The sequence below is a fragment of the Bidens hawaiensis genome, unplaced genomic scaffold, assembly GCF_021521415.1.
Source record: "Bidens hawaiensis isolate Kalapana, Puna unplaced genomic scaffold, B.hawaiensis_p1.1 tig00016775_1, whole genome shotgun sequence".
Taxonomy (NCBI): Eukaryota; Viridiplantae; Streptophyta; class Magnoliopsida; order Asterales; family Asteraceae; genus Bidens; species Bidens hawaiensis.
Genome location: NW_027492544.1, coordinates 435,748 through 454,042, shown reverse-complemented (window position 1 = coordinate 454,042; position 18,295 = coordinate 435,748). Strand labels below are relative to the sequence as shown.

The 18,295-nt window shown below is 33.4% G+C and overlaps 3 protein-coding genes across 3 annotated transcripts; all 3 read left to right on the top strand.

Moving 5' to 3' along the window:
- Positions 1-4,866: 4,866 nt before the first annotated feature.
- On the top strand, positions 4,867-5,580 carry LOC143552124 (root allergen protein-like). The gene is made up of 2 exons (XM_077042416.1): positions 4,867-5,099; positions 5,203-5,580. Exons 1-2 carry the CDS (start codon positions 4,919-4,921, stop codon positions 5,496-5,498), a joined length of 477 nt encoding a protein of 158 aa, XP_076898531.1. The 5' UTR covers positions 4,867-4,918; the 3' UTR covers positions 5,499-5,580.
- Positions 5,581-9,131: 3,551 nt separating this feature from the next.
- Positions 9,132-9,910, top strand: LOC143552125 (root allergen protein-like). Its single transcript, XM_077042417.1, has 2 exons — positions 9,132-9,343; positions 9,452-9,910. Exons 1-2 carry the CDS (start codon positions 9,163-9,165, stop codon positions 9,745-9,747), a joined length of 477 nt encoding a protein of 158 aa, XP_076898532.1. The 5' UTR covers positions 9,132-9,162; the 3' UTR covers positions 9,748-9,910.
- A 4,060-nt stretch (positions 9,911-13,970) lies between these two features.
- LOC143552123 (uncharacterized) lies at positions 13,971-15,846 on the top strand. Its single transcript, XM_077042415.1, has 2 exons — positions 13,971-14,399; positions 15,454-15,846. Exons 1-2 carry the CDS (start codon positions 13,976-13,978, stop codon positions 15,804-15,806), a joined length of 777 nt encoding a protein of 258 aa, XP_076898530.1. The 5' UTR covers positions 13,971-13,975; the 3' UTR covers positions 15,807-15,846.
- Positions 15,847-18,295: the final 2,449 nt, after the last annotated feature.

The window sequence follows — 18,295 nt, the reverse complement described above, 5'->3', positions numbered from 1 at the left end:
GTTTGTAATCAATTAACAAATATATTGTCAAACGTGATACAAACCCAACGGGTTTTTGACAGGGTATACCTGATGGGTATTTTGTCAAAACCCGATGGGTATCTTTTAAAACCCGACAGGTTTGGGACAGACCTTAATAACCGGGTATGAGTTTAGGAATAACTAAACCCGCCCCAAACCGCTATTTAGGTCGTTCGCTAATAGCTAACCATAAACTTCTCATCTAGGATGATCCCTAAAACAAACAATACAACCACATGTTTACTCATGTACATTTTAAATCATATGTAAAGTCTAGTAGCTAGTAATGGGTTCTACAAGAGAGAATAAGACCTTTTGGTTTCTTGGCGATCCACCATCCTACCTAAGAAGCGTCTAAGTGATTGTCCAAGACTTAGAGGTTTCGAACATTAACTGTCATTCCAACGGACGAAAAGATGGAACAGTTTGAATTTGCTAGGATCCGTCATTTAAAATGTAAGATACTAATTAAGAAGCTCATGCTGAGTATATAAGCTACAAACTGACCAAGAATCTAAGCAAAATATTAATTAAGAAACTCCCAAACAAAACTAGTTCTTAACTCTTACACACATAAAAACCAAACTTTCAAGTGAACAAACATATATAGTAGAAACACATAAAAACCAAAACCATAGAAAAGGATGACTACCATTTTCCATAATATTAAAAGTCTCTCTTAAAAATCTTGATAACAGCTTCCTTAACATATGCAGATTCATCTTCATCATCAAATTCAACACCCTCAATATCAAAACTCAATAGACTATGATTTTCATCACGACCAAGTCGACGCCTATCAAATACATAGAGGGTTGCATCCTTCATCACATACCCGGAAACTGGCAGATCCAATATGCGAGTGTAACACAACACCGGTGCATAATAATAATCACTTTCCAGAAGTGAACCTAAACGTAACAAGTTCTTCATCTTTGTTAACTGTCCGCCACTAACAGTATCCGTCCTTTTACTCGAATCTTTAAACTGAACCTTTTCCAACAATGGAAAATCCTTAATGACATTTACCAACATGTTATCTCGTGCCACTGCGTCATGAAAACACTTACACACCATCTCAAATTTTAGTTTCAACTCAACTTCTTCATGATATAATACTATTCCCTTATTATTAACAATTGAGTTTGCTGACAGGAACGCATATGATTCAAATTTGTTACTGGACTTAAATAACTTAATCTTAAACTTGAACAAACCACCATTATAATTATCACCTCCGGTTAGGCCTGTAAAAGAACCAAACGTTTAGTGAACTGTTCATGAACCGTTTGACGGGAATTTAGTTTATATTTGTTCATTTAATAAACGAACAAACAAGAACAAAAAGTTCGTGTTCATTTAATTAAACAAACAAAAATGAACACGTGTATCGTTCGTTCATTTATGTTCGTTTGGGTGAACCCTCTACTTAAAGTTTTATATTTGTCCATTTTTGTTTGTTTGTGTTCGTTTATATTTGTGTGTGTGTGTGTGTGTGTATTCATATATGTTCATTTACATTCATTTAATTGTTCACTTAAACGGACATAAACTAACATGAGCACATATGTGTTTGATTAAGTGTTTGTGTTCGTTTAAAGCTAAATGAACGAGCATTAACATATCCTAGTTTGTTTGTTTACATGCCTATACCTTCGGGAGAAAGCTCGATGCATAGACTTTAGCGAATTACTAAACATCTTCTTCATTGAGCTAACTGCAGAGCAAAAGTATCTGGATTTAACCGAACCATCTTCAACATATGGTTTGATGGGCAGGCTGAAGCCAGATGGAGCAGTGAAGGACACGGTGTCGACTTCATGGACGATCGATGGGAAACGGCTACAAGCGGCTTTGCAAAGGCATAAAGATTTCAAATCGGTTACTTTGTTTAGAATGTGGAGAGTGAGTTCGTCTGGTAAACGATTGAATGGAGAAGGTTTGTTTGATGGTTTGTTGATGAGGTTCTTCATCTTTGGATCAACAATCTCGTCTGGTTCTTTGGAATATAAAACCCTAAGGAAGCTGTGTATACTTGGAATTTGTGGTGTATATATAATAACTAGGGTATAACTACATTAAGAAAATATTACGTTTCCTTTTTCGCATATTCAATTAAATATTATTTTTTATATAATTATTATTTAAGAGAAAATTCCAATTTGACTCTCTGAAATATATTGTCGGGAAACGGAATAGCCACTGAAAACGAAATTGCGTATTTTGGACGTATGTGATATTTGGGCGGATCAGTCTGTGCCATTCCGTCAGTTGACTGTTGGTATTATAGTAATAATACCAACATATTAAGTGTATTTTAGTAACTTCTTCTAATAAATAATAAATATAATAATAATAATAAATAATAATAATAATAATAATAATTGTAGAACAGCAGCAAGTAATTAGAACAACAACATCATATATGTTCTTGAATTCATCAACAGCTTCATCACATCTTCATAACATCAACAACATCATATCTTCATATTAGAACAACAACATCATCTCATCTTCATCATCATCAACCTCAAATCCTCAAACCCATCACCAAGTAATCCCTCTTAATATCATCTTCTTCATCATCAGTTTCATAACAAGTAATCAAATCTCTCAAATCCTCAGACCCTAGATTTCATCACTCAAACCCTCAAATCTCTCAAATCCCACCACCAATCGCTTCAATAATTCAACCACCGCACCCATAAATCATTCCGATCAAAACCCCTAACCTCCGGCACCACGCCGCCGCCACGGCAGCCACCGCCGCCATGGATTCCGGCCATCTCGTTTTTCCGGTCATGTGTCTTTTGGTGCTTTTATGTTTCAGGCGGGGGTGAAATTAGAGAACGGTGAGGGTGAAATTGTATGTTTCGGGCAGGGGTCTCGTTCACCGCCTAACCCGACTTTTACTTGGCCGCCGCCGTTGTCCAGAACGACCACGGTGGTGGTTGTGGAGGACATTGGGTTTCCGGTGAGTAGTGTGTGACATAAGATTATTATTATTATTATTATTATTATTATTATTATTATTATTATTATACCAAACTTAAGAATTGAGCAGCCATGGACGAAGTTTTGGTTCTCAGATTACTATTATTATTATTATACCAAATTAGAATTGTAGATTTTGAACAAGATTTGAAAAAACCCCAAATTTAAAAAATTGGGTTCTTGAGATGAACAAGATGAAGAAGATGAAGAAGATTCTGGGTTAGATGATGAAGATTCTGGGATAGATGATGAAGATATGGGGGTAAAATAGTCATATCAACTTTTTTTGGTTAGTCAACGCCGGTCAACTGACGAGAATGGCACATACTAACCCACCCAAATATCACAGACGTCCAAAATGCGCAATTTCGTTTTCAGGGGCTATTTCATCTCCCGACGATATATTTCAGGGAGTCAAATTGAAAATTTTGTCATTATTATATGTTATTTTATCCTCTACTCATAATCAATTTTCTACAAATATTAAAAAAAATGGTGGCCAACAAACTATACCTAAATTTACAACAAATCAATATCTTTTTTCTCTTCTTTACTCACAACCACTCACTAAAATTTGCAAAATCGTCTTACAATTAGAGGATGGGCTGAGAATGCTCTTCCAGTTGTGTCTTTTGGGCCTCGTTTGTGTATTTTGACTTCCAATTGTGCATTTGGGGCTCCGTTTGTGCCATTTGAGTTCCGGACACTTATGTCTTATGGGATCCATTTGTGTTTCTTGTGGTTCATTTGTGCCTTTTAAGATCTACTAGTGACTCTTGGGTTTTGTTTATGCCTTTGAGGTCCTTCTGTATCTTTTGGGTTTTGTTAGTGCTTTTGGCATCGTTTGTATCTTTTGGGGTCTTTTTGTGCTTTTTGGGTCCTTTGAGCCTGTTGAGGGTTCTTTTGTGCCGTTGCGCTCTGTTTGTGCATTTTGACTTCCAGTTGTGCCTTTTGTGCTCCATCTGTGGCTTTTGACTTCCGGTTGCGCCTTCCGATATGGTATCGTTGATATTGAATCGGTACAATGTTTTAGTCACCGGTATTGGTACGGTACCGGTATTTTCCAAATTTTGCACGAAATAACAGTGCCGTACCGATATCGAACCGAACATTTCGGTACCCGTACCAAATATTTCAAATTTATGGGATCGGGATTTTCGGGATCGGTACCTATACCATCCCGAGCTCATCCCTAGTTCAAACCCTGGTTTCCAAGATCATGACAAACACTCGTTTCCACCACGCCAGACCACCTTCTTAGTTTAATTTTTGTGACACGAAATATGGATATATAAAACTATATTATAGTTATATTTCAAAATAAAAAAAATGGCCCCTTAAGGGATTGGGTCATGTGCAACTGCACACCTTGCTCATGCTCCAAGCCGGCCCTTCTAACGCTACGCCGCCCTTGTTTTTCTTGTTCAGCGAAAAGGGTCGGCGTAACACGAAATGGATATTGCTGGTTTCAGCACAACTTTACTAGTTTACTACTAGTAATTGAGTAACGTTTGTAGTTCACACTTCACACCCTTACATAGTTAAATTCCTACTATTAATTAATTAAATACGTAATATTTTAGAATAATATTTGTTTACATTCATGATGTTTACATATTTTACAGTTCTCATCCTTTCTAGGTAGTTGGTTTTGAATGTATTCATTACCTTTTTTTATAAGTTTTCTTGTCTTTGAACTTTGAAAATACGTACAATGCTATATTATTCCACAAGATCGACCGGTCAAAGTTGACGTGCTTTCACGAATCAAACATTTAAAATTTGAATGCCTCAATTTTTCCAATTATTTTGTCTTATAAATAGCACAAGTTTTGCTTGCATATCATCCAAACAAAATCTTATTGTTTTCTTACATTAATTCTATCTATCAAGCAGATTAATCATGACTACCGCTAGTATCGAATTTGAGATCCCTTCCAAATTCCCTGCTGAGTCGGTTTTCAAAGTTTTCAAGAACTTCCCTGATCTCGCACCCAAGGTCAATCCTCAAGTATTCAAGTCCATTGAATTAGTCGAGGGTGATGGAGGTGTTGGATCAATAAGGTTGTTCACATTCGGCGACGGTAAGAAATAATATCATTATTAATTTTGTTGTTATTATTATTATTATTATTATTATTATCAATTTCGTCATTTCTTATATTTTCTATCAATTGCTCAACGTAGCTGTTCCATTCACAAGTGGAAAATTTAAGCACGATGTCATTGATGCAAGCACATTTACCTTCAACTTTACATTTTTCGAAGGCGATTGCTTAATGGGTATATTAGACTCCATAAATCATCATGTTAAGATTGTGCCTTCTGCTGACGGAGGATGCGTATTCAAGCAAACAGTTATCTATAACTGCAAAGGTGACGAGAAGCCGTCCGCTAAGGTTCTTAACCTTGAAAAGGAACTATACGTGAAAACCTATAACGCTATCGAGGTTTATGCTGCTGCCCATCCGGAAGCATATTAATTTATATTGCATCACTGTGTGTTGTTAAGGATTGAAATCGTTTTCATTCTTGTGTTTTAATCTCCTGCTTATTCATAATAATGGTGTGGTGTTGAATAGTATTCAAGATACACAGTGATTATTGTAACAAGTTTCTATTTAATACCAATAAATAATATTGAATGATTATAACCATTATTTGTTGACTGTGGTCTCTTGCTAACTTTTTAATGATTTATATTAGTCTTTTGCTGTTAAAAAAAATGATTTATATCATATTCTTGCGTTAAGTGTTATGAAACAAACTCAGTAACCGAATTAACTGAACAACACAATTAACCGACGGTTCAGCTATACCATAGCCGATTAATAAACAATTGTGGGCTGATTTTGGTTATGATGTGTGTCATAACCAAATTAACCGAACCAAACAAACGAATGTCATCAAATTTGAAATAAATTTAAAAAATCATCCATGTCTATAAAATATATTTTAGATTTTTTTCTTTCACTATTTGGTTTACTAGTTCTCCGTTAGCATTATGTATGTTGTTTATTAATAAGCTATTCAACAAACTAATATTATTTCCTCGAAGTTTATAAACTCCATGGTTCACATGTGAGAAACATCTAAATCCAAAGCTATATTAGTTGAGTATGAAAGCCTTCAAGGTACTTGAGTGTTGCAATAACTTGAGTGTTTACACCTCCTAATCTATAATTTAACTAAAAAAACATATTTTTTTCTAAACTTTTTTAGTTATTTAAAAACATCACACATATGATACCTCTACAAACCATTAATTTATTATTTTTCTTAGTTTTATGTACTCTTAAAATTAATTATATAAATTGATGAATAGTTACCCTCAAAATATAAATAGTCGCTATTACTTTTATCACATTTTTCCTTTTTATAAAGATTCCGCTGAAGATAGGGTTTAGTTGTTTTCTTTATTTCATACTCAATAGAGTTAGGTTATTGTTTATAGTTTTCAATTTACGGGGGTTGTTTACGTTACTCGTTTTTTAATATTTATATACTTTTTTGGGTTTAATTTATTTATTGTAATGAAATTTATAATATACTTAGAGTTTGATGATAAATATGTTTCATAAATAACTAAGATGTTATAACCCGGTTTAAAAGTTATCTGGTTTGGTAAAACCCAAGACCCGCTTATTGTTTTTACCATAAAATTGTTTCTTAATTATAAATAATATTTAAAAAAAATCCTATAATAATTTTTAGTTATCCTATTTTATAGGATTTTCACATCAATAATTGTGAGAATAAGTTTTCATATAATGAGATGTTATAACTCGTTTAAAGAATATCTGGGTTTGTTAAGAACCATACTCGTGAATTTGGGTCAAATGCATAAGGAGCCTCCATTTAAAAATCAAGCAAATCTGATGACTCTAAAAAAAGGGGAGCAGCCACATCGCGACACCTAGGATTTTTATGTTTTCGTTTATATATATTATAGATTTGATGATTAGTCCAAATCGGCTTTCTAGCTGATCTAATGTTCTTTTATTATGACATATTTGAATTTCTTTTTTCTAACATCTTCTATTCATCAAATTTTATAGGAATATTGGTTTTAATAATCCCTATTGAATGATATTGGCCGATAATAATCTCTATTCAATTTATCGTCACTGGCGGTCCCAAATTCAAAAAAGTTGGCCCCTAATGGTCCCCCGTTAAATATGCCTTAACTGCGTTATAGTTTTTTCTGAATTTCAAACCAATGTTTTAGGGCTTTTGATCATTAAGAGGATAAGAGTCGATTGGTGTAAACTTTAGTTCGAAACGGTGCTTCAGAATGACGAAACAATGCTTCAATTCGGTTGATTAAACTTACAATTAACCAAAATCAAGTCGTTTGGATCATTGTTTGGAGCTAAGTTTTATATCATTCGACTCGTATCTTCCTTCCGATTAATAGCCCTAAAAAGTTAGTTTGAAATTCGGAAAAAAGTATAACGTCGTTAAGTCCTTTTTAACGGGGGCCCATTGGGGGCCAACCTTTTTGAATTTGGGACCACCAGTAGCGATAAAATGAATAGGGATTATTATCGGTCATTACCATTCATTAGGGATTATTAAAATCCAATACTTGTCAAAAGAGTTAACACCATGCCACTATACCACTATGACATTGGTTTTGGTTTTAGCACATTTAGTTATATATGCATATTTTAATTTGATTTGAGATCATGCTCTAATAAAAGTTCAAAAGTTTTTAGCTCGTAGCAAAGCTTTAGTTTAATGGCTAATAACCGACTAACTATAACCGGCTTAACTTAGCCACTAAATATATATAACTATAACTGACTTAACCAAAGCTAATCAGTAATTATTCAACTACCAAAACCGCGGTTGTGGTTACGGTTTTCGATCGATCAAACCCGACTGACCCAAGCTGATCCATACACATGTCTGTATTCGTAAATACATATATAAATAACTAATATATGTTAAAGGTCTTTTAACTTTATGTATATTGGTTTAAAAACCCCAACTATTACATTTTGGTAGTAGTTGGTCCTAACTAACAAAATGACAGGTAACAGTCCCATTTCTTTATCATTTTTTCTACCGACGAGGCAGACTGACGAAATCTTAACTTACGTGGCTGATTGCACCACCACCACGGAAGCCACCATGGCCGCCACGATCAGCCGTGGTGGTGGTGGTGCAATCTGCCACATAAGCACACCATGTATATGCCACATAAGCAAGTTTTTGACATACAAGTGTGATATATCATCAATAACCAACGTCGTTAGGATTTCATTAGTCAATGTTCGTTGATAGAAAAAAATGATATATTATGAGGTCGTCACTAGCCATTTCGTTAGTTGAGACTAATAATGACGAAAAAAAATGATACTTGGAATTATTTAAAAGGGAATATCTCATAGAATAGTAACCAACTTTCAAAAGTGTTCTAATTAGGTCACTCATGCATATTTTTCTCAAATCGGGTCACTAAATCTTCAAATCGAGTCTCACCGATTTTTTTGTTTGTTAAGAAAGAAATGGAGGATAAGATGTTGGGGTCGGAATTTGCAATATATGCAGTTATATTTATAAAAAATTAAAAAACATTAATTATATTAAAATTCAAAAATAAAAAATAAAATCCACGTCGCTCAACGTCAACATCAAAAAAAAGATAAAAAGATTTCCTATGTGAAACAAAAAATAAAAACGTTAAAAAAACATGTTAAAACCTTTAAATTAATAAAATATGAAAGTTGAGTGACCTAATTAGAATACTTTTTAAAATTAAGTGACCTAATTGAAACACTTTTTAAACTTGGTTATTAAACACTTTTTAAACTTGATTACTGTTATAATTCACATACATAGTAGATAGTTGCCTACTATTTATTACGTGATGTTCTAGAATTATCTTAATTTACATTCTTCACCTTTGAATGCTTTCATTGCTTTTCCAACTTCAACTCTTTAGAAATTTGAGCACATATAGTACGCTATATTATTCCACAAGAGCAGTCAAAGATGATGTGCTTGCATGAATCAAACATTTGAATGTTGCAGTTTTTTCAATTCTTTCATCCTATAAATGCTACAAGCCTTACTTGCAAATCATCCTAACAAACTCTTCTAACTTTCTATCTATCTGTCTATCTATCTAACAAACTAATCATGACTACCGCTAGTATCGAATTTGAGATCCCTTCCAAATTCCCTGCCGAGTCGGTTTTCAAAGTTTTCAAGAACTTCCCTGATCTCGCACCCAAGGTCAATCCTCAAGTATTCAAGTCCATTGAGTTAGTCGAGGGTGATGGAGGCGTTGGATCGATAAGGTTGTTCACATTTGGCGATGGTAAGAAATTACATCATCTTTCATATAATTTGTAATGATGGAGTTTATTATTGTTGTTGTTATCGATTTCATTCTTTATATTTTCTAAACATAAATTGTTCAACGCAGCTGTTCCATTTACAAGTGGAAAATTTAAGCATGATGTCATTGATGCGAGCACCTTTACCTTCAACTTTACATTTTTCGAAGGCGATTGCTTAATGGGTATATTGGACTCCATAAATCATCATGTTAAGATTGTACCTTCTGCTAACGGAGGATGTGTGTTCAAGCAGACAGTTATTTATAACTGCAAAGGTGACGAGAAGCCGTCTGCTGAGGTTCTTAAGCTTGAAAAGGAACTATACTTGAAAACCTATAACGCTATCGAGGCTTACGCCGCTGCCCATCCGGAAGTTGCTTAATTTATATTGCATCAATGTGTGTCTTTATGGTTTGAAACTGTTTCATCTGGTGGGTTTAATCTCCTAAATAATGGTGTGTTTCAATAGTATTCATGTTATACGGTTATAACTGGAACAAGTTTCTATTTGATACAAATAAATAATAATGAGTGATTATATCCAATATTTGTAGGCTATGTCTAAATAACTTTATTTGTCACGTATACCTTTGAAGCAAGTACTTATTGGTAACTTAGCTAGTATAAAAGCAAAATTATTGTATCAACTCAAAACTGATCGTAACAAAATGAATAGGACTTATTGAACTCCTAAATATAGGAGTGACAATCGAGTTGGATTGACAGGTCGAAATGTGTGCATATTATTATCTGTATCAAAGATTTCGACTTTAACATAAAACAACCCGTTTTTTTTTGTTTTCATTTTTGAACGACCAAACTAAGTAACGCCGGGTACTCCGTATGCGGCCCCCATTGGCTAAAGGTAGCCCGAGCCGGCCACTAGTCCGGACGGTCGGAGCCCCTAGCGGTCCACCTATTGAGGGATTCACCGGATAAAACCCGACCTCACGCCCGCCAAATGGCACGACAGTGAGGAGCCGGTAAAACCGGGTGAGATCAAGACTCGAACCCTGGCAAGCCAGGGTCATCCCTCATATCTCCCATATATATTGGTGATAGCGAGGTTTGAACTTGCTACCTCTCACTTGTAAAGTGAGTGCTCTACCATTGAGTCACAACCAATTTATATAAAAAAAAACAACATGTTTAACTCATTTTTTAAAAAAATCAAATGATTTAAAAAAATAATTAAAATGGAAGTAATTTAGAGTCAATAGAACAAATAAGTAATATGTATTTAATTATTTGTAGAAATACTTAAAATCTTGAAATTTGATTGGAAATTGCAAAAGTGTGTTCTAAAAAATAGAACCGGAAAAACCATCCAAAGCAAAATTGTAATTAACAATTTTTAAAAAAAATACTTAAATGGGTTAAACAGTTCGAGTTAGTCAATCCAAACCTGCTTTTTTTTTATATATATTTTCGTGTTATGTCTAAGTCGTGTCAATAGTTGTCATGTCAATAGTTGCCGCATCACCCCTACTTTTAAGTTTAAAACGCATAATTAACCAAACTTAATAATATTTCAGAAGACGCGCGACTTTTTTAACAACCTATATCACCTCTTTTACCTTTTTACACTTTGATCCGTAGCATATAAATTATTCCACATTTTCTAACCAACACGAACTAAGTAACGTAACAAGAAAACCACAAATAACAGTGGGTCGGTTGGCTATAATATATAATAGACGTAATAAATATATAATGTCAAAGTCTAGTACATTGTCGCATGTGATGAATAAACATGTCTCATGTTCAACTCCCAAATACCATCAAGTGAATTCTTAAATATGTCTTTATCGATCCAAATGTTTACAAACTTGTCAATATTTTATATTGTATTTTTTTTGTATTAATGCTTATCTAAAATTGTTATTGCAATAATCTACTACTCTAATAAAAGAATACTACTATCTGCCACTTGTCACTCTCTCAACCATCCTCACATTTTTAAACCAATTTTGTTATACAGATCCCATGTGTATCATTACCTAACCCAAAATAGCTTTATTCTTATTTATATATAAAGCAGGTGTGTTAATGTTTATTTATCTTTTTTCTTTTTTTTTTATATATATTTTAACGTCATGTTTATCCTTAAGTAATAAAATGAAGCAATTTAGCTATAGAATAAGTGCATGCCAAATGGGAGTGAAGTGGTCGGAACATTGCTTTATTATTATTTTTTTAGTATTTTCAGGTATATAAAGTAAAAATCAATTAAAATACTTTATTCTTTATAAATTTTCATTATATACATTGACTACAATATCATAAATATGTTTATCGACATACTAACCATTTAAATTTATTCTTTTGGTTTGTTTTGGAAGGCTAGAATCATGTTCTTCTTTTCTTAGTTATCATATATATATAACTAGCTTTTATTCTCTGTAATACATGATTGTTTTATATTATTCATTTCTAATATTAATATATTTTTTAGATTTTAATTTTATTTATTGTAAGGAAGTTATTAATATACTTAGGATTTGATGATGAAATTGTTTCACAAATAAATGAGATGTTATAATCCGGTTTAAAAAAGCTATATGGGTTTGGTGAGACCCATGACCCGGTTTTTTTTACTATAAAATTGTTTATTGATTATAAATAGTATCTTTAAAAAAAACGGATATTAATTTTTAGTATATCCCTATTTTATAGGATTTTCATATAAAATATTTGATGAGATTAATTTTTAATATAATGAGATGTTATAACCCGTTTAAAAGGCTATTTGGTTTTGGTGAGACCCATACTCGTGAATTCAGTTTAAATGCATAATAAACCTTCATTTACAAATAAAAGAATCAGGTGGTTAAGAGAATTTAAGAAGATTTCGTTTATATATATATATATTTAAGATTAAGATTTAATACATAATCTTGTTTTATTATATATGGTTGGCTTGTACTTGAAAGAACCCGTGTTTTCACACGGACATCTATATTGCATTGTCAAGATTTACAGGCAGACATTGACTAATTTTGATTATTGATAAACTAGGTATATTGACCAACACAACCGCAAACGTATTGTACAAGTAATTTTTTCTTATTAGTAAATATTTGCGTAATGTTTCTTTAGTAATTCCTATAATTTTAATATAAATTGCAATTAATTAACAATATATGATAAGTGTGTTGTCGATTGTATTTTGATTAATGTTCAAATTTTAAAATGTTCATCAATTCCCGGTGTAATACACGGGGCTCAAACTAAATAATAATATAATCAATAATGCTCTGAAAATAAAATTTAGAAAGATAAATAAAAGGATTTAAACACTTCTTGTTTCAGTAGCCTTGATTAATAAAATTAGTTTGTGATTGCAATAATAATATACTTAATAATGCTCCAAGCTCCCACTTAATTATAATTTTATTGTATACTTAATAATGTGTAATTAGTGTTTGTATCGGGCTATCGGCTATCACCACGGATAGAATAGAGCCAATCTTTTATGAAAATTTCCAACAAATTTCTTACGAACAAACTTCCGACAAATTTCCAATAAACTTCTCATGAAAAAAAAAACCCTTTAATTTTCGACAGATTTACTACAACTTAGCAACAGAAAAATATGCATAGAAAATGAGTCAGAAGTTTCCGACGAATTTCAACATAAAAAGATGTTATTTGTATTTGTTGAAAATAAAATTAATAGAACAAATAAACACGACATGTTTATAAACAGTTTCGTCGGAATTTCGTCAGAAGTTCTGGCACATTTCATATGGATGTGTTTTTATTTTATTAACCAATTAAAAATATCTTTATAGTTATTAGTTTATTACTAATGACATTGTGTTCAATAAAGTAATAAATTAATTTTCTATTTGCCAATAGTTATCTAAAGAATATTCATATTAAACCCTGCCAAAAGGAAAAGGTAAAATATAAAGTGATAAAGGAAAGTTTAAAAAAGGTTTGACATAAAAGCCCTTTACATTTTCAATGCAAATGTAACATAATTACTTGTATGATACATGTCAAAATAATAAATGGACATACCCAAAACAACAAGCAAAGTGACACCAATACTTGCAAATAGGCACATCCATAGCTTAAGGCAACCATTTGCCCCCCAACTATTAGAGTATTCACATTCCGTTCTCCATCCCCATCTTTATAATTACACTACAAAACACTACATTTCTCTTTCCTGTTTAATTAAATAATACTTTTATCATTACAGTTTTCTCTCTCCCATACTCACAACCAATCCAACAAATATTAAAAAATAAATAGGGGCAAACAATGTTCCCTAAATGTTTTCCCAAATTTACAAAAAATCACCACATTTCTCTCTCCACCCTATAATTTACACTCACAATCATTCAAAACTCATCCCTATAATTTACCAATCCCCTCACATAATTATGGGGGATGGGATGGGAATGCTCTTAAAACCCCTTATACAAACCAACTCTATATCAAAAATGGATTTTCACACAAGCTATAGTTCTCAAAACATGCCATTCTACACCGCACCGTCAAGTCCGGTCTCGTTGGACAAGGGTTCGAACTATAATGACCATGAGTTCGAGTTCGAGGTCACTACCCAAATGTTTACAAGTCGTTGTCAGTTTCAACCAATGTATCCGTCTTTTTGGTGGACAAAAAGAAATGAGAATGAAAACGAAAACTACAGGTTACCCGCCCGAGCCAAATCATTTTGTAGTGGACAAGTTTTGCCTTTAAAACCGCCTCCACGGCTCCAGACTTCGGTTTCTTCGTCACCAAGGTCTCCAAACGGGCCAAACTCGTTGTCAAGGTTACGGTTATCTAGACCGTGCGCTTGGAATGACGATTTTGACCCTTTTCAGTATGCTTTGGAGAAAGTTAGCGATGAAACGAGGGCTAGGATGAGTTTCCATAGACGGTCGCAGTCATACTCCGGATATAGAACCAGCAGTGTCGCACATTGGCTCGATGGCTCGTTAGACCGGGACAAAGACCATAAGAAACAAGAAAAGTTACATCCCAAGAGCAATAACATATCCAAGATTTTCGATCAAGGTATGCATTATGTTATATATCTCATTTATTTATTTTTTGAATTATGATTTTGCACTAAAACTTTTATAGACATCTATTAACTACAAAATCCGAATAAGAAGAAATAATATTTGATTACGTAACGAAATTAGCATATAATAGTTAGAACTCATTGTAGCTATCTTTATAATGTTTAGATGACATGCTTTTATTAATTTTAAGATATATTGGTTTTTATTAATCCTAATTATTATTTTTTGATCGTTGCCGATCCCAACTAACGAATTGGCTCCCGGCGGTCCAACTTTTAACGTATTCGTTCCCAACGATCTAACGCCGTTAGTTGCAGGTCGATGGAAAAATGTTTTTTTTAGCCGAAAATCTCACATTTTTTTTTTCGGAAAACTCAACATTTTCGTCCCAAGAATCTTTGTAACTTTATATTGGACCTTTAGAAACTTTTTTCTAGTAAAAGCCCCAATTTTTTAGGTCACCGAAACCCTAGAACCATCGTTGGAGTTGGTTTGTGGTGCTCAAGTGCTGGTGGTTGGTTGGCTGTGAGACAATTGGTGGTGGTGGCGGTGTTCAGGTGATGTTTTACAGAAAAATGTGACTTTTCCGGCCAAAAACGTTTTCCAGACGACCTGCAACTAATGGCGTTAGGATTCTGTTAGTCGCGGACTGTTGGGAACAATTACGTTTAAAGTTCGGACTGTCAGCAGCCAATTCGTTAGTCGGGACCAACAACGACCAAAAGACGATAGTTGGGATTAAGATTAATAAAAACCACTATATCTAATTTTAATTTGTAATAATTTATTATATTTTATATATATTTAAATAATAACACGTAATATTGGCCTTAATTGTTTGATACAATTTAAATTTTGCAGCGATATTTATGTAAAGTGTAAAGTGTAGTTTGTGTCATTTATGTATATATGGTCGGGCCGATCAAGGGAATCTACGTGTATGTTCATCGGCTATATATATGTAGATCATATTGTAAACATTCATAAATGTCGATTATAACTGTTTTATAAGTTTTTATTGTTTAATATATTTTTATATTCAGGGTATGGACATGTTGGTTTGCGTATGAAGCCTAACGAACATATAAAACCGCGGGGACCAACATTGGCGAAGATGATGGAACACAGAGAGTCGGTATACTCAAGACGGGTTGTTCCAAGTGACCATGTCGCCAAACCGAAGCCAATGGTTCGAACTACAACTAAAGGTTTATGGTTAGGAGGAAGGGGAAAAGGTGAAGACTATGAGCACATGAAGGGTCAAAGTGAGTCAAAGATGCATAGGGTGGTCTCATTTTTGTTGAAGTTGAAAAAGGGTAGCAATGAAAACAATAGAAGTGGTAAACTAGGCCGGTGCTTAGGGCTTGCTCATGAGAGCCCATCATTTATGAAGTAAACTAATAGGCCCACAATCTTAAGGCCCCTGTTACATGCAGCCCATTCAATATAATGGTCTTTTATACTTGTAGTGGAGATATTATAATTATTATTATTATTATTATTATACATTTATATTTAAATACATAATGCATCGAGACTCGTTTATTACACGGGCAATAACTAAGTAAATCACAATAAACTTATCATACATTGTTATGAGACAACCATGGTACAAATATGTTTAAACAATTTAATTATTTATTTAGTTTTTTTAGTATTTAATAGTTATTAATTAACAAATCATCAGATGATGATTTTAGAGATTTGGTTTGTTTAAAATTTTGAGGATTTATCTGAGAATGACAAATGAAACCATTAGGCCAAGTGTAGTGGGCTACAATTTGGGGCGAGAAGGGGCGACAAAGGGCGCAAACACCGCCCCCGGGGCGATATTTGAGCGATTAGGGGCGTAGGCGAGGTCTCCCTATCGCCTGGAAGAAGGGCGAATTCTGACTTGGTGGGGCCGGCATGTATGGAGTGTGTGTGTTATATATACATACATACATACATATTATTATTATATTATATTTGTAGCCCCTACACTATTACACCCCAAAAACAAATTCTCACCCCTTGCTGACTGGGCGCCACATGGCGCAAAACGCCTCAATTTGTAGCCCCTCCACTACATATAGCCTTATAGATTTTTACTAGTGTATACATTAAAATATAATATGTGTATGGGTGTGTATATATATTAGTTATTTAATAGGTTCGATTTAGCCTTTAAATATTATCAACCAAATCTAGTTGTATGCATTTGAAAGATACTTTTTTTTCATTATATTTAGAATATCCACAATGACTAGACTTTCACATTAAGTGGACATAGTGAAATAAAGATGGAAGCCGATACCTATCGGTACCGGTGGTGGGCGGGTTCACCACCCCGTGGTGGTTGATACTGAACAAAAGTACACCTCTCGACTTCCCTAACCTGATATCTCGGAAGAACAAAAAAATAAATAAAAGAGAATCGATGGGAAGGAATTTTGGGATGTGATAGAGGGGAATACCATTCTCGCAAATGTAGTACCGAGAATGAGTTTTGGGACGGGAAAACCATTCCATCTACCAATCATAATTAAACCCACTTATGTAAACACACTTAACACCACACCAACTATTTGTGATCATTAAGTCCATATATAGTATCTATGAAAACACATTTTGGTTATTTTGTAATTTTCTTTTAAACCACTTTGAACATATATATCTTATGTTTATTAGATCACCATTTCGAACTAAGTTTTACATCAATCGATTCATATTCTATTTCCTATCAAAAGTCCTGAAAAATTAGCTTGAAATTCAGAAGAAAAGTATAACGACGTTAAGTCATTTTTAACATGGACCACTAGGGGCCAACTTTTTGAAATTTGGGACCGCAGTGGCGATAAAATGAACATAAATTCTTATCGGCCAATACTTGTCAATATGAATTATTAGAATCCAATAAACCTATATCTTATATCTATCATATCAATATATTTCACATCTACTAAAAGTTAAAGAAAGACAAAAGGTTTTTTTAAAGTAAAATATTATACACCCATGAACCTTTATAAGTGACTCACTCTAATGATGGCATGGCTAGGATTATCAATCATGTATCAGTGTTGGGTTGGTAGGCTTAATTGTTAAACCTCAACATGATCGGCCTACTTAGTCGAGTTGTGCCGTGTAGGACTCACTAATCATGTCGTATTTCGGGTTAACATCTTTACAAATCTAAGTAATATCTAGTAACTTACTAAAAATTTACTCAAACAATCTCTCCGTCTCAAATCTAAACCTTTTTATAGTTGGTGTCATTTAATTCATTTTATTAAACTATTTTTAATTATTATTGTAATATATGTTTTCTGATTAACCCAATTTGAACGGCATCTTGTTTTATAACATGTCTCTTCAAAGTTCAAAGTTCAAACTTCAAACATACCACATATCTTTGTGCACTAGTAAACAAGTTGCCCAAAATCATTATTACTTTTGAAATGATCTAGATGCCAAATATTATTTTAGACACGCAATTATCATATCTCGTTGACAAGTTGACCCATTAACATTTTTTGGTGAAGTGCATGTGACAACATTTCACTCTCATATATGATAAACAATTAAAGTTTAAAATTTATAGCCATGTAGGACAAGTGGCCGGCCAGAAGCTTCGTAGAGCAGCCTCGCTAGGACGTTTTTACCCCCTAAAAACAAACACTCGACTATGTCTTAATATGAGGTTTTACCATCATAAAATAGTCTGTCTATATGATTCGTATATGTTTTATCAATCTAAGAAGTATGTAGAGATGTCAAACCTAACGATTTTGTGGAGTCATACGAGTCGTATATGCCTATACGAGGAGATGAGTGTAGGTATGATACTATTAGCATATGCCTATATGTGTGTTATGATTTGCAATTTATGATTTAAAGAAATTATAT